General features: G+C 46.7%; 1 protein-coding gene across 2 annotated transcripts in view; it reads left to right on the top strand.

The window, feature by feature from the left end:
• The window catches only part of tln1 (talin 1), a 215,247-nt gene that overhangs the window by 37,736 nt on the left and 163,859 nt on the right, over positions 1-13,652 (top strand). The window contains exons 2-6 of one of the 2 annotated variants that reach the window (XM_083793816.1): positions 528-593; positions 7,527-7,692; positions 8,035-8,132; positions 9,652-9,781; positions 11,468-11,620. In XM_083793816.1, the coding sequence (XP_083649942.1) occupies positions 7,563-7,692; positions 8,035-8,132; positions 9,652-9,781; positions 11,468-11,620 (511 nt within the window). In that variant the 5' untranslated portion in view covers positions 528-593; positions 7,527-7,562. Of the gene's footprint in view, positions 1-527; positions 594-7,526; positions 7,693-8,034; positions 8,133-9,456; positions 9,483-9,651; positions 9,782-11,467; positions 11,621-13,652 lie in introns of those variants that run through there. The other variant, XM_083793817.1, reaches the window with a different exon arrangement.

The following is a 13,652-nucleotide window of genomic DNA, read 5'->3' as shown; positions in this document are numbered from 1 at the left end:
ATGATAGTCAGCGGACCAGCGCGTTCATGTTTTTGGGCCCAGCGCGTTCATGTTTTTGGGCCCAGCGCGTTCATGTTTTTGGGCCCAGCGCGTTCATGTTTTTGGGCCCAGCGCGTTCATGTTTTTGGGCCCAGCGCATTCATGTTTTTGGGCCCAGCGCGTTCATGTTTTTGGGCCCAGCGCATTCATGTTTTTGGGCCCAGCGCGTTCATGTTTTTGGGCCCAGCGCATTCATGTTTTTGGGCCCAGCGCGTTCATGTTTTTGGGCCCAGCGCGTTCATGTTTTTGGGCCCAGCGCTGCAATACCAAATCCGGCCACTATGTCCATTTCTCCTCTGGGTTTCCTCTATTCATATTTACTCTAAGCCTATAATCACTGCCCCCTGCAGTACCTCTGATGGCCTGTACAGTATGTACAGTAAGCCTATAATCACTGCCCCCTGCAGTACCTCTGATGGCCCGTACAGTACGGACAGTAGTGTGTGAGAAGCAGTGATTTAGTATTGTGTGTGTTTTGTCTTTTCCAGGCTGGACCAGGACATCCAGTGGACCAGACCGTTGGGAGTACAGCTCCCACTAAAAGCAGCAGTCAGGTACTGTACAGACCCCCCCCCCCCCCCCCCCCCCCACATACAGTACAGTAGACATCAAAGGAGGCCCTCGAGCCCCCTACCCCTTTTAACTAGTCTCTTGAGCCAGACCGTTTCTGCCTCCCACAATGTGTTAGCATGCTCCATACAGCGTGGAGCAACGGAAGCTCTGCCTCCCACAATGTGTTAGCATGCTCCATACAGCGTGGAGCAACGGAAGCTCTGAAAATGACCAGACCGTTTCTGCCTCCCACAATGTGTTAGCATGCTCCATACAGCGTGGAGCAACGGAAGCTCTGCCTCCCACAATGTGTTAGCATGCTCCATACAGCGTGGAGCAACGGAAGCTCTGAAAATGACCAGAGCTCCCTCCAGAGACTAAATGCTTCTATAATCGTCATGGGGCCCGCCCCCCCCCCTCCCCCCCCCCCCCCCCCCCTCCCCCCGCTTATATATAGCAAGACTCTGAACCCCTGATTGCTCCCGATGTGCTGGTTGGTGCCTTGCATGGTTTCCGCCGCCATCGGTGTGTGAATGTGTGGGTGACACAATCTATGTAAAGCGCCTTGAATAAAGGCGCTATATAAATGCACCATTTACCCCGAGTCGACACACACCTTTACTAAAACCTGGAGTATATATATATATATATATATATATAGCGTCCCACTTTAGTCTTTACAGTCGCACAGATTTGACATTTATATATATATAAACCAAAAATAATCAACGCCTGTATATAGTTTGCTGCTCATCAGAAACGGAAATATTTTCTCTCTTTTTTAACGTAAAAATATTTTAAAATATATTTTCGTTAATGGAAAAGACGAACGGGTGACTGTTTCCTTTCTCGGCTGTCGGGATGGTGTAGTTTTACAGGCTGGCTCGGAGATTGTGGAATAGTTGTTGTCTGGACCAGCAGTGGGGTCCAGTGAGTTCCCAGCATTTACTATGGTTGTTTTTTTTTTTAAAGCAAATTCCCCCCCCTTTCCATGCAAAGCCTGAATGCAGCATTCCAGAGAATTGCCTCTTCCGAACTCTCCTGAAAAGTTGAATGTAGGAATTGTTTTATGTTGAAAGAATTGCCCTGTGTGTGTAAATCCATGCCGTGCGCCGCTTCTCCACCAAAGGCTTGATTATACTTAGTTGAGTGCGTGCCAAATAATACCCTCTGCACCCCCTTACCCTCTGTACCCCCCGCCCCACCCCGCCCCACATACCTATAACAATGTTATTACTGTATTACATGTAGGAGTCAGCCATGTCAAAGTTTATTCATTGATTAATGAATTAATTTAGTTTCAGTCACATTTTAGTCACCTGGAATGTCTTAGTGTTCGTCTAGTTTTAGTCGACTAAATATCATAAGATTTTAGTTGACTGAATCTACAGTTGATTTAGTCGACTAGAATGCATTTTGGTGGGCCTTGATGGGCCTGTAATGACTGTTTCTACACTTGCTGAAAATAGCAGATCCACAAGCCCACAACGCGTTGCAGTGCGACGCGTTGTGGGCTTGTATATCTGCTATTTTCAGCATGCAAACAAAGTGTAAAATGACTTATACTGGATCTCTTGTCCACTATAGTCCCTTCCTAGCATTTTAGTGTTTAGTTTTTATTGTCGACGAAATTGTCAGTATATTTAGTCTCAGTTTCAGTCATCGTAGTTTAGTTTTCATTCAGTTTCCATGTAGTTTTCCTCAGTGGAAAAAGGTAGTCGACGAACAATTTTCGTCTTGGTTTTACTCGACGAAATCGACAGCAACATATGAGCCGAGACGCGCAGATTATGTATAAAATGTTGTATGCCACCATGAGGCCTGTTGTAGCTCCACCATGAGGCCTGTTGTAGCTCCACCATGAGGCCTGTTGTAGCTCCACCATGAGGCCTGTTGTAGCTCCACCATGAGGCCTGTTGTAGCTCCACCATGAGTCCATTTTGATGGTAATATGTACCGATTTGTGTAACGTTTAGAAACAAAAGTAGTACAACTTTTTCCCCCAAGAAAATACGTAATGGTGGAAATATTGTAATAAGCGTTAATGGGCGTTAACCCATTCAGGGCGGGAGCCCCTTTTGGTGTTTAAAGCATTACGTTATACTTTAGCTATTGAAAAATAGCAGATCTACAAGCTCATAGCTTGTAGATCTTGTAGAAAATGTGGCACAAATCTTTGAAAATACTTTGAGAGCGAACATTTTTAACTCAAATCTTGCTTCTGTCGGGGAGGTCCCTGGAACAACATATTTTTGGATGGGGGTCGGTGGGCCAATTACATATATTTATGGGGGTCTTTGACATGAAATAGTTTGAGAACGATTAACATAGAAACATAATTATGTTTTTTCAGAAATACGTGTGTGTGTGTGTGTGTGCGTGTGTGTGTGTGTCCGCGCCTATTAGGAGAGTGTGAGTGTGTGTAAAGTTTCACCCAGTTGGATGCAACAGTGCCAGAGATGACCTGTTCAGTCACACACACACACACACACACACACACACACACACACACACACACACACACACACACACACACACACACACACACACACACACACACACACACACACACACACACACACACACACACACACGCCCTTCCCTTCAGCCCTCCGGCCTGGAGGAGACGATCAGAAATGGAGTGAGGGCTAGCTGCCTGCCTCCCGAGAACATTTTTCTTTTTTTCTTTTTTTTTAAGATATTCTTTTTGCGGCTTACGCCTTTTATTGATTTTTGAAGGGACAGACAGTAGGCTGACAGGAAACGGGAGAGAGATGGGGGATGACATGCAGTAAAGGCCGTGTCGGGTCCGGGAGTCGAACCCGCGGCACACTGCGACTGGATTACCAGTCCGGTGCCCAGACCGTTACGCTACGGCCTGGGCCCCGAGAACATTTATTAACCCATTCTGTACGGGAACCCCTTTTGGGGTTTTAACTATTGAAAAATAGCAGATCTACAAGCTCATAGCGCGCCACCGAGTGGCGCGCTACGAGCTTGTAGGTCTGCTATTTTTGAAAAATCGTGAAAATGCGGCACAAATCTTTGAACATATATTCTTTCAGAAGACTTTTTTTTAATTATTTCGACGTCAGGCCTAAATGGGTTAAAAACTGTGGCCATAATATTTCAGTAAGCCCACTTTTGTCAATCAACAGTGGATGCAAAAACCGACAGTTTCAGCTAGCCCACCACCACCCCCCCCCCCCCCCACCACACACACCACGTTCCTTCTGTAAATATATACCGTATCTGTTATTGCTTTTAGTGTTGCTGCTGATATTTAATGTATGTGTGTATATGACCTTATAATGAGAGCGCAAAATCTGTCTTGGAAGAGCCACCCATCGACTGATCTAATATACGGCAACCTTCCCCGTGTTTCTTCACTAGTCCGATCCAGAAGAACACAGTTTGCCGGCCACTAGTGCTGCCAGAATTGTCCAAAAATTACATTCGGATTTTTTTATAATTGTATTTATTTTAAACCAATACAACCTGAGATATTTAAGATCGCATTGCTGGTGCAACTCTCCCTCTCCGCACATTGGTGCTGCTGAAAACCGAGTTGGAACACAACGCATGCATTCTCCCTTCTCCAGTAAAATCATACCACACAGCCTTATCAAAACGATGCAGTATTAATTGACAGAACAGAACACTGCATTGCTGCTGCTGACAGACCCGGCGCCACATTTCATCCTTACGCATTTTATTCATCTTTTTATAATTTCCTGAAGGATAAAGTCGCTTCATGATTGAAGATCGATGAGTGATAGATCTGTGTGTTGTCTAAAAATATACTCTCCCGTCCGTCCGAAACAACACCGAAGCAAAAATAAAACCGTTTTGTTGTAGGCCAGGCCTGTCCCAGATTCTGATCACTAGATACGCTGTTGACGGAAGATTTCACCCTTCTGAGCAGTAAACGTAAAACGTAAAAGGCTCCGTGCGAGGCAGCTGATTTATTCTTCAATGTATGCCGGTGTCGGCGTGTCGCGTGGCAAATATAACTAATCTACAAGCTCACAAGGCTTACCCATGGCACCGTCTCGCGAAAACTAATAACTATTTTATTTATTTATTATTATTTTTAATTTGAAAGTTTGTTTGAATATGGAATATTCGTTGTCAGCACTACCGGCCACTGCTACAGAGCTGAGGTTATATCTTCCCTTCATCTCTGGAGTCCTGCCTCAAAGCAGACCAGAGGTAGAAAACTGTCGTTCCCTGTGATGTCATCGCTAGTAGGGACACATGATGTCATCGCTATAGGGACACATGATGTCATCGCTAGGGACACATGATGTCATCGCTATAGGGACACATGATGTCATCGCTATAGGGACACATGATGTCATCGCTATAGGGACACATGATGTCATCGCTAGGGACACATGATGTCATCGCTATAGGGACACATGATGTCATCGCTATAGGGACACATGATGTCATCGCTATAGGGACACATGATGTCATCGCTATAGGGACACATGATGTCATCGCTATAGGGACACATGATGTCATCTCTATAGGGACACATGATGTCATCGCTATAGGGACACATGATGTCATCGCTAGGGACACATGATGTCATCGCTATAGGGACACATGATGTCATCGCTATAGGGACACATGATGTCATCGCTATAGGGACACATGATGTCATCGCTATAGGGACACATGATGTCATCGCTATAGGGACACATGATGTCATCGCTATAGGGACACATGATGTCATCGCTATAGGGACACATGATGTCATCGCTATAGGGACACATGATGTCATCGCTATAGGGACACATGATGTCATCGCTATAGGGACACATGATGTCATCGCTATAGGGACACATGATGTCATCGCTATAGGGACACATGATGTCATCGCTATAGGGACACATGATGTCATCGCTATAGGGACACATGATGTCATCGCTATAGGGACACATGATGTCATCGCTATAGGGACACATGATGTCATCGCTATAGGGACACATGATGTCATCGCTATAGGGACACATGATGTCATCGCTATAGGGACACATGATGTCATCTCTATAGGGACACATGATGTCATCGCTATAGGGACACATGATGTCATCGCTATAGGGACACAGGCATCAGTAAAGCAGGAACTGGGGATGGCAATGAAGGACCGGGAAGTCTGCCGTGGCGTTGTTGTGAAATCCATGATCTCGACCGCGGTGAATGATGATGATGACATTATGATGAACTGAGTACAATGGATCACAATGGAAACGAGCAGCCCGAGACCTATTATTTATTTATCATTCTCTACTGTACGCTGCTGTACTGTTTTCAAACTCGTTAAGCAAGTAATCAATCAATCAATGTTTCTTTTCACCAGGAACAGCTGGTCAAGTTGTGTTCTATGCAAGGCTGTCACCATGATGAAATCATGATGTCACCATGATGGAATTATGATGACTCCCAAGATTTATTGACGCACACATAATTGCAATTGTGTTGTTGTGTTTACATAACTACATTGGGACATTATGATTAACCCATTCTGGGCGGGAACCCCTTTTGGTGTTCTAAGCATTACGTTATACTTTAGCTATTGAAAAATAGCCGACCTACAAGCTCATAGTGCGGCACTCGGTGCCGCGCTATGAGCTTGTAGATCGGCTATTTCTTTTGGAAAATCGAATGTGGCACAAATCGTTGGAATTCTTCATGTCCTATGAAAGCAGGGAATCATAGCTTCAAATTGACATATTGGTTGGTAAGTAAGTAATGTCTTGCAGAAAACAGCGAGTTGAGAAAACAGGCTTCAAAGGTTCATTTCTGTGGTCTCTTAACATTACACCTAGCTACGTGTTTAAGCATTTGTTTCATATTTACGTGTCGATTTAAGCTCTGACACTTATTTCAGACATGCTCTAGTATGTGAAGAGTCTGCCTGTGCTATTAACTGATTTTGAAAAAAGTTCTCCTCTGGTGAAAAGCTGTAATTTGCGCGATGGCAGGCTCTCAGTCAAATCTGGTCACATGTCAGATGGGGGTCCGTGGCCAAAAACTGATAATTCTGGGGGTCCTTGATGTGAAAAAGGCTGAGAACGACTGACAGAAACAAGACAAGACATTTTGTTTAATTTCAGCGTGGGGCCTAAATGGGTTAAAAGTGTATTTCTGTTTGACTGTCAACATTATCTGACTTTACACTATCCAAAGACATTTTATTTAAGTAGCGGCAATTGCTGATTTGCAAGCTCACAAAGTGTGACATTGAGACGCGATGTCAGCTTGTAGATCTGCTATTTCCGCTATTCCTTTATAATCCTTTATAACTTAAAAAAAATATGACAATTTTTCAACCCCTGAAACGATTGTGACGATACTGAGGATGCTGAATCTCCCTTAGAGACAGGGTGAGAAGTTCAGTCACATGAGAGAGACTCGGAGTAGAGCTGCTGCTCCTTCGCCTGGAAAGGAGTCAGCTGAGGTGGTTCGGGCATCTGGTTAGGATGCCTCTCGGAGTCTCGGGCATCTCCCATCTCCTCGACGGACCTCCCACTGGGAGGAGACCCCCCCCCCCCCCGGGGCAGACCAAGGCGCAGTTGGAGGAAACGCATCGACTCACTGGCCTTGGAACGTCTCGGAATCCCCCAGGAGGAGGAAGTCACTAATGTTGCTCTGGAGAGGGAAGTCGCCCCCACGACCCGAGTACGGTTAATCGGTTGAAGATGGATGGATGGACATTTAACGTCATTGATCTATGGCAATTAATAAATGTTACGCTTAGCACCATTACCGTAGAGCAACGGCAATTGGTCTTTTATTTATATATATTTTATAGTGCTTATGATTGATGAAGTCGTAAATGCTCTGTTAAAACTCACTCAGTGCCACAGGACGCCTTTTTGACGCCTCCCCCTTTATAAATGGTGTTTTTGCTGTTTGTCTTTCAGGTGTAGCCGCAGTACTGCGACCGGCCAGCAGCAAACATGGTGGCGCTGTCGCTCAAGATCAGCGTGGGCAACGTGGTGAAGACCATGCAGTTTGAGCCCTCCACCATGGTGTATGACGCATGTCGCATGATCAGAGAGAGAGTCCCTGAGGCCCAGCTAGGCCAACGTGAGTGTCTCTCTATCTAGTGTCTCTGTGTTTGTCTCTCTCTCTCTCTCTTGTCTCTGTCTCTCTCTGTGTCTCTCTGTGTCTCTCTGTCTCTCTCTGTCTCTGTCTCTCTCTGTCTCTCTGTCTCTGTCTCTGTCTCTCTCTCTCTCTCTCTCTCTCTCTCTCTCTCTGTCTCTGTCTCTGTCTCTGTCTCTGTCTCTCTCTGTCTCTCTCTGTCTCTGTCTCTGTCTCTGTCTCTGTCTCTGTCTCTGTCTCTCTCTGTCTCTGTCTCTGTGTCTGTCTCTCTCTCTCTGTCTCTGTCTCTCTGTCTCTCTCTCTCTAATATGTGTCTTGTCTTTGCAGCCAACGACTATGGTCTGTTCCTGTCGGACGAGGACCCAAAGAAGGGCATCTGGTTGGAGGCGGGCAAGGCTCTGGACTACTACATGTTGAGGAACGGGGTTAGTCTCTATTAGACAAGGCTCTGGACTACTACATGTTGAGGAACGGGGTTAGTCTCTATTAGACAAGGCTCTGGACTACTACATGTTGAGGAACGGGGTTAGTCTCTATTAAACAAGGCTCTGGACTACTACATGTTGAGGAACGGGGTTAGTCTCTATTAAACAAGGCTCTGGACTACTACATGTTGAGGAACGGGGTTAGTCTCTATTAAACAAGGCTCTGGACTACTACATGTTGAGGAACGGGGTTAGTCTCTATTAAACAAGGCTCTGGACTACTACATGTTGAGGAACGGGGTTAGTCTCTATTAAACAAGGCTCTGGACTACTACATGTTGAGGAACGGGGTTAGTCTCTATTAAACAAGGCTCTGGACTACTACATGTTGAGGAACGGGGTTAGTCTCTATTAAACAAGGCTCTGGACTACTACATGTTGAGGAACGGGGTTAGTCTCTATTAAACAAGGCTCTGGACTACTACATGTTGAGGAACGGGGTTAGTCTCTATTAAACAAGGCTCTGGACTACTACATGTTGAGGAACGGGGTTAGTCTCTATTAAACAAGGCTCTGGACTACTACATGTTGAGGAACGGGGTTAGTCTCTATTAAACAAGGCTCTGGACTACTACATGTTGAGGAACGGGGTTAGTCTCTATTAGACAAGGCTCTGGACTACTACATGTTGAGGAACGGGGTTAGTCTCTATTAAACAAGGCTCTGGACTACTACATGTTGAGGAACGGGGTTAGTCTCTATTAAACAAGGCTCTGGACTACTACATGTTGAGGAACGGGGTTAGTCTCTATTAAACAAGGCTCTGGACTACTACATGTTGAGGAACGGGGTTAGTCTCTATTAAACAGGGCTCTGGACTACTACATGTTGAGGAACGGGGTTAGTCTCTATTAAACAAGGCTCTGGACTACTACATGTTGAGGAACGGGGTTAGTCTCTATTAAACAAGGCTCTGGACTACTACATGTTGAGGAACGGGGTTAGTCTCTATTAAACAAGGCTCTGGACTACTACATGTTGAGGAACGGGGTTAGTCTCTATTAAACAAGGCTCTGGACTACTACATGTTGAGGAACGGGGTTAGTCTCTATTAAACAAGGCTCTGGACTACTACATGTTGAGGAACGGGGTTAGTCTCTATTAAACAAGGCTCTGGACTACTACATGTTGAGGAACGGGGTTAGTCTCTATTAGACAAGGCTCTGGACTACTACATGTTGAGGAACGGGGTTAGTCTCTATTAAACAAGGCTCTGGACTACTACATGTTGAGGAACGGGGTTAGTCTCTATTAAACAAGGCTCTGGACTACTACATGTTGAGGAACGGGGTTAACATCATTCTACAGGCCACAGGTTTCTGCGTTACACACACCCTTTTTTCCCTGTGGCTAGTAGGTTTATTTAGAAAGCTTTCCATAAAACTACATGAAGACATAAAACAGCTCGGTGTTTTTAATTGTATTGTCATGTCCTCCCCTCTCTCTGTGGCGACCACAGGACACCCTGGAGTACAAGAAGAAACAGCGCCCCCTAAAGATACGCATGCTGGACGGCACGGTGAAGACCGTCATGGTGGACGACTCCAAGATCGTCAGCGACATGCTGATGACCATCTGCGCCAGGATAGGTAGGTCCACTCACTGAGCGTCTGCGTCTGCAGAGAGGATAGGTAGGTCCACTCACTGAGCGTCTGCGTCTGCAGAGAGGATAGGTAGGTCCACTCACTGAGCGTCTGCGTCTGTAGAGAGGATAGGTAGGTCCACTCACTGAGCGTCTGCGTCTGCAGAGAGGATAGGTAGGTCCACTCACTGACCGTCTGCGTCTGCAGAGAGGATAGGTAGGTCCACTCACTGAGCGTCTGCGTCTGCAGAGAGGATAGGTAGGTCCACTCACTGAGCGTCTGCAGAGAGGATAGGTAGGTCCACTCACTGACCGTCTGCGTCTGCAGAGAGGATAGGTAGGTCCACTCACTGACCGTCTGCGTCTGCAGAGAGGATAGGTAGGTCCACTCACTGAGCGTCTGCGTCTGCAGAGAGGATAGGTAGGTCCACTCACTGAGCGTCTGCGTCTGTAGAGAGGATAGGTAGGTCCACTCACTGAGCGTCTGCGTCTGTAGAGAGGATAGGTAGGTCCACTCACTGAGCGTCTGTAGAGAGGATAGGTAGGTCCACTCACTGAGCGTCTGCGTCTGCGCTAGGATAGGTAGGTCCACTCACTGACCGTCTGCGTCTGCGCCAGGATAGGTAGGTCCACTCACTGAGCGTCTGCGTCTGCGCTAGGATAGGTAGGTCCACTCACTGAGCGTCTGCGTCTGCAGAGAGGATAGGTAGGTCCACTCACTGACCGTCTGCGTCTGCAGAGAGGATAGGTAGGTCCACTCACTGAGCGTCTGCGTCTGCAGAGAGGATAGGTAGGTCCACTCACTGAGCGTCTGCGTCTGCAGAGAGGATAGGTAGGTCCACTCACTGAGCGTCTGCGTCTGCAGAGAGGATAGGTAGGTCCACTCACTGAGCGTCTGCGTCTGCAGAGAGGATAGGTAGGTCCACTCACTGACAGTCTGCGTCTGCAGAGAGGATAGGTAGGTCCACTCACTGAGCGTCTGCGTCTGCAGAGAGGATAGGTAGGTCCACTCACTGAGCGTCTGCGTCTGCAGAGAGGATAGGTAGGTCCACTCACTGAGCGTCTGCGTCTGCAGAGAGGATAGGTAGGTCCACTCACTGAGCGTCTGCGTCTGCAGAGAGGATAGGTAGGTCCACTCACTGAGCGTCTGCAGAGAGGATAGGTAGGTCCACTCACTGAGCGTCTGCAGAGAGGATAGGTAGGTCCACTCACTGAGCGTCTGCGTCTGCAGACAGGATAGGTAGGTCCACTCGATTCCAGCTGGGGGCGCTGTGGGCGCTGGGGCTGTGTTCTCTCCTCCGCGTCACCAGTGCCCATACCCGAGGCGGGGTTGACGACAGGGCCTGGTTAGCGTCCTCCCCGACACTGGGAGGGCCTGGTTAGCGTCCTCCCTGACACTGGGAGGGCCTGGTTAGCGTCCTCCCCGACACTGGGAGGGCCTGGTTAGCGTACTCCCTGACACTGGGAGGGCCTGGTTAGCAGACCTACAAGCTCGTAGCGCGCCACTCGGTGGCGCGCTATGAGCTTGTAGATCTGCTATTTTTCAAAAGCTAAAGCATAGCGTAATGCTAACACCAAAATGGGTTCCTGTTCAGAATGGGTTAAAACAATGGGATCCAACAATGCCTCCCTGCTTTGATTGGAGATAAAGTTTGAAATCTGATTTGTTTTTGTTTTGTGTTTCCTCGGCCAGGCATCACAAACTACGACGAGTACTCTCTGGTGCGAGACACGGGCGAGGAGAAGAAGGAGGAGACCATGGGGACCCTGAAGAGAGACAAGACGCTCCTACGAGACGACAAGAAGATGGAGAAACTCAAACAGAAGCTGCACACGGACGACGAGTGTACGATGAGCTCCCTTTCTCCTCCTCCACCTCTGAATAACTGTTTCTCCTCCTCCTCTGAATAACTGTTTCTCCTCCTCCTCTGAATAACTGTTTCTCCTCCTCCTCTGAATAACTGTTTCTCCTCCTCCTCTGAATAACTGTTTCTCCTCCACCTCCACCTCTGAATAACTGTTTCTCCTCCACCTCCACCTCTGAATAACTGTTTCTCCTCCTCTGAATAACTGTTTCTCCTCCTCCTCTGAATAACTGTTTCTCCTCCTCTGAATAACTGTTTCTCCTCCTCTGAATAACTGTTTCTCCTCCTCTTCTGAATAACTGTTTCTCCTCCTCCTCTGAATAACTGTTTCTCCTCCTCCTCTGAATAACTGTTTCTCCTCCTCCTCTGAATAACTGTTTCTCCTCCTCCTCTGAATAACTGTTTCTCCTCCTCCTCCTCTGAATAACTGTTTCTCCTCCTCCTCTGAATAACTGTTTCTCCTCCTCTGAATAACTGTTTCTCCTTCTCCTCCTCTGAATAACTGTTTCTCCTCCTCCTCTGAATAACTGTTTCTCCTCCTCCTCTGAATAACTGTTTCTCCTCCTCCTCTGAATAACTGTTTCTCCTCCTCCTCCTCTGAATAACTGTTTCTCCTCCTCCTCTGAATAACTGTTTCTCCTCCTCTGAATAACTGTTTCTCCTCCTCCTCTGAATAACTGTTTCTCCTCCTCCTCCTCTGAATAACTGTTTCTCCTCCTCCTCCTCTGAATAACTGTTTCTCCTCCTCTGAATAACTGTTTCTCCTCCTCCTCTGTAGTTGATTTACTGTTTCTCCTCCTCCTCTGAATAACTGTTTCTCCTCCTCTGAATAACTGTTTCTCCTCCACCTCTGAATAACTGTTTCTCCTCCTCCTCTGAATAACTGTTTCTCCTCCTCCTCTGAATAACTGTTTCTCCTCCTCCTCTGAATAACTGTTTCTCCTCCTCCTCTGAATAACTGTTTCTCCTCCACCTCTGAATAACTGTTTCTCCTCCACCTCTGAATAACTGTTTCTCCTCCTCCTCTGAATAACTGTTTCTCCACCTCTGAATAACTGTTTCTCCACCTCCTCTGAATAACTGTTTCTCCTCCTCCTCTGAATAACTGTTTCTCCTCCTCTGAATAACTGTTTCTCCTCCACCTCTGAATAACTGTTTCTCCTCCTCTGAATAACTGTTTCTCCTCCTCTGAATAACTGTTTCTCCTCCACCTCTGAATAACTGTTTCTCCTCCTCCTCTGAATAACTGTTTCTCCTCCTCCTCCTCTGAATAACTGTTTCTCCTCCTCCTCTGAATAACTGTTTCTCCTCCTCCTCTGAATAACTGTTTCTCCTCCACCTCTGAATAACTGTTTCTCCTCCTCCTCTGAATAACTGTTTCTCCTCCTCCTCTGAATAACTGTTTCTCCTCCTCCTCTGAATAACTGTTTCTCCTCCTCCTCTGAATAACTGTTTCTCCTCCTCTGAATAACTGTTTCTCCTCCTCCACCTCTGAATAACTGTTTCTCCTCCTCCTCTGAATAACTGTTTCTCCTCCACCTCTGAATAACTGTTTCTCCTCCACCTCTGAATAACTGTTTCTCCTCCACCTCTGAATAACTGTTTCTCCACCTCTGAATAACTGTTTCTCCTCCACCTCTGAATAACTGTTTCTCCTCCTCCTCTGAATAACTGTTTCTCCTCCTCCTCTGAATAACTGTTTCTCCTCCTCCTCTGAATAACTGTTTCTCCACCTCCTCTGAATAACTGTTTCTCCTCCTCCTCTGAATAACTGTTTCTCCTCCTCCTCTGAATAACTGTTTCTCCTCCTCTTCTGAATAACTGTTTCTCCTCCTCCTCTGAATAACTGTTTCTCCTCCTCCTCTGAATAACTGTTTCTCCTCCTCCTCTGAATAACTGTTTCTCCTCCTCTGAATAACTGTTTCTCCTCCACCTCTGAATAACTGTTTCTCCTCCTCTGAATAACTGTTTCTCCTCCTCTGAATAACTGTTTCTCCTCCACCTCTGAATAAC

The sequence above is a fragment of the Protomyctophum parallelum genome (genome assembly GCF_964188405.1).
Source record: "Protomyctophum parallelum genome assembly, chromosome: 21".
Lineage (NCBI taxonomy): Eukaryota > Metazoa > Chordata > Actinopteri > Myctophiformes > Myctophidae > Protomyctophum > Protomyctophum parallelum.
Note: the sequence above shows the minus strand (reverse complement) of the source record. Positions and strands in the feature narration are given on the sequence as shown.